The sequence below is a fragment of the Nothoprocta perdicaria genome, unplaced genomic scaffold (genome assembly GCF_003342845.1).
Source record: "Nothoprocta perdicaria isolate Ctin4 unplaced genomic scaffold, notPer1 scaffold_666, whole genome shotgun sequence".
Classification (NCBI taxonomy): domain Eukaryota; kingdom Metazoa; phylum Chordata; class Aves; order Tinamiformes; family Tinamidae; genus Nothoprocta; species Nothoprocta perdicaria.
This window is the reverse complement of record NW_020455939.1, coordinates 1-1055: the sequence shown is the minus strand read 5'-3', so window position 1 is coordinate 1055 and position 1055 is coordinate 1. Positions and strand designations below refer to the sequence as shown.

The following is a 1055-nucleotide window of genomic DNA, read 5'->3' as shown; positions in this document are numbered from 1 at the left end:
CCCGCGACCTAAAGGCTACCGGGACACTCTGGTGGCCTCAACGTTTTGGCTGGACGCTTCCCTGGAGCTCGAGCCGGAGCGGAGCCGCTTCCCGAGGGCGGGAGCGCTCCCGGCTCCGGGGGGCGGGAAGGGCCGGAGCGCCGCGGTGCCCCCGTCCCCGCCGGGTCCCCCCCCGGGCACTCGCGGGGCTCTGCGGCTCCCTGCGCAGTCTTGGGGTTAAACGTGGGAAAATTGGGGCTCATTACCTGAGCCATCTTGTGTCTGTCTGTCCTCAACAAACGGATTGTACCAATTCCTTAAGCCTTAACGCTCTCCCAGGGAGGAATTTTTTTACGGATAGGAAGAGTGTTTCAGTTAATCATTTTTTTTTTTTTTGGCCGGTCTTGTCCAGTACCCTCCACTTTGCCGACATCGTTCCGGGACCGCGGCGCCCGGCAGCGTCGAGGCGCCTCCTCCTCCGCGGCGGCGCCGGCGGCGCGGCCGCCCCTACGGCGGGGACGGCGCGGACATCGGGGCCCCCGGGGCGCCGCCCGCCGCGGGTCTTCGCCAGAGCCTGCGGGACACGGGCACACCGTGAGCGGGCACCGGGGGACCGGGGGGACTGGGGAACGGGTCCCCACGGGGAGGGGGGCCAGAAGGGGCAATGGCACCTAATGGGGGGGACAATAGGGGGGACAGGACAAGAGGGGGATGTGGGCATAATGGGGGACTGGGGGGACTGGGGGGACATGGGAACAATGGGGGGATAATGGGGGGGACATGGGGACACTGGGCACATGGGGGACAAGGGGGGACAATGGGGGGCATGGGGATGGGGGGACATTGGGGGGGACATGAGGCCATTGGGGACAATGGGGGGACATTGGGGGGACAATGGGGCCCCACTGCCATTAACGTGTCCCCATGTCTCCCCCCCACATCCCTCATGTGTCCCCAACGTGTCCTTCATGTCCCCCCATTGTCCCCGTCCCCCATTGTCCCCCCATTGTCCCCATTGTCCCCATTGTCCCCCCGTCCCCCATTGTCCCCCCTGTCCCCATTGTCCCCCCATTGTC

The 1055-nt window shown here is 66.4% G+C and overlaps 1 protein-coding gene across 1 annotated transcript in view; it reads right to left on the bottom strand.

The window, feature by feature from the left end:
- Positions 1 to 412, bottom strand: part of ZNF740 (zinc finger protein 740) — a 3268-nt gene extending 2856 nt beyond the window's left edge. Inside the window, exon 1 of the mRNA XM_026050249.1 lies at positions 393 to 412. Within this exon, the coding sequence (XP_025906034.1) occupies positions 393 to 412 (20 nt within the window). The remainder of the gene's footprint in view (positions 1 to 392) is intronic.
- Between the last annotated feature and the right edge of the window lie 643 nt (positions 413 to 1055).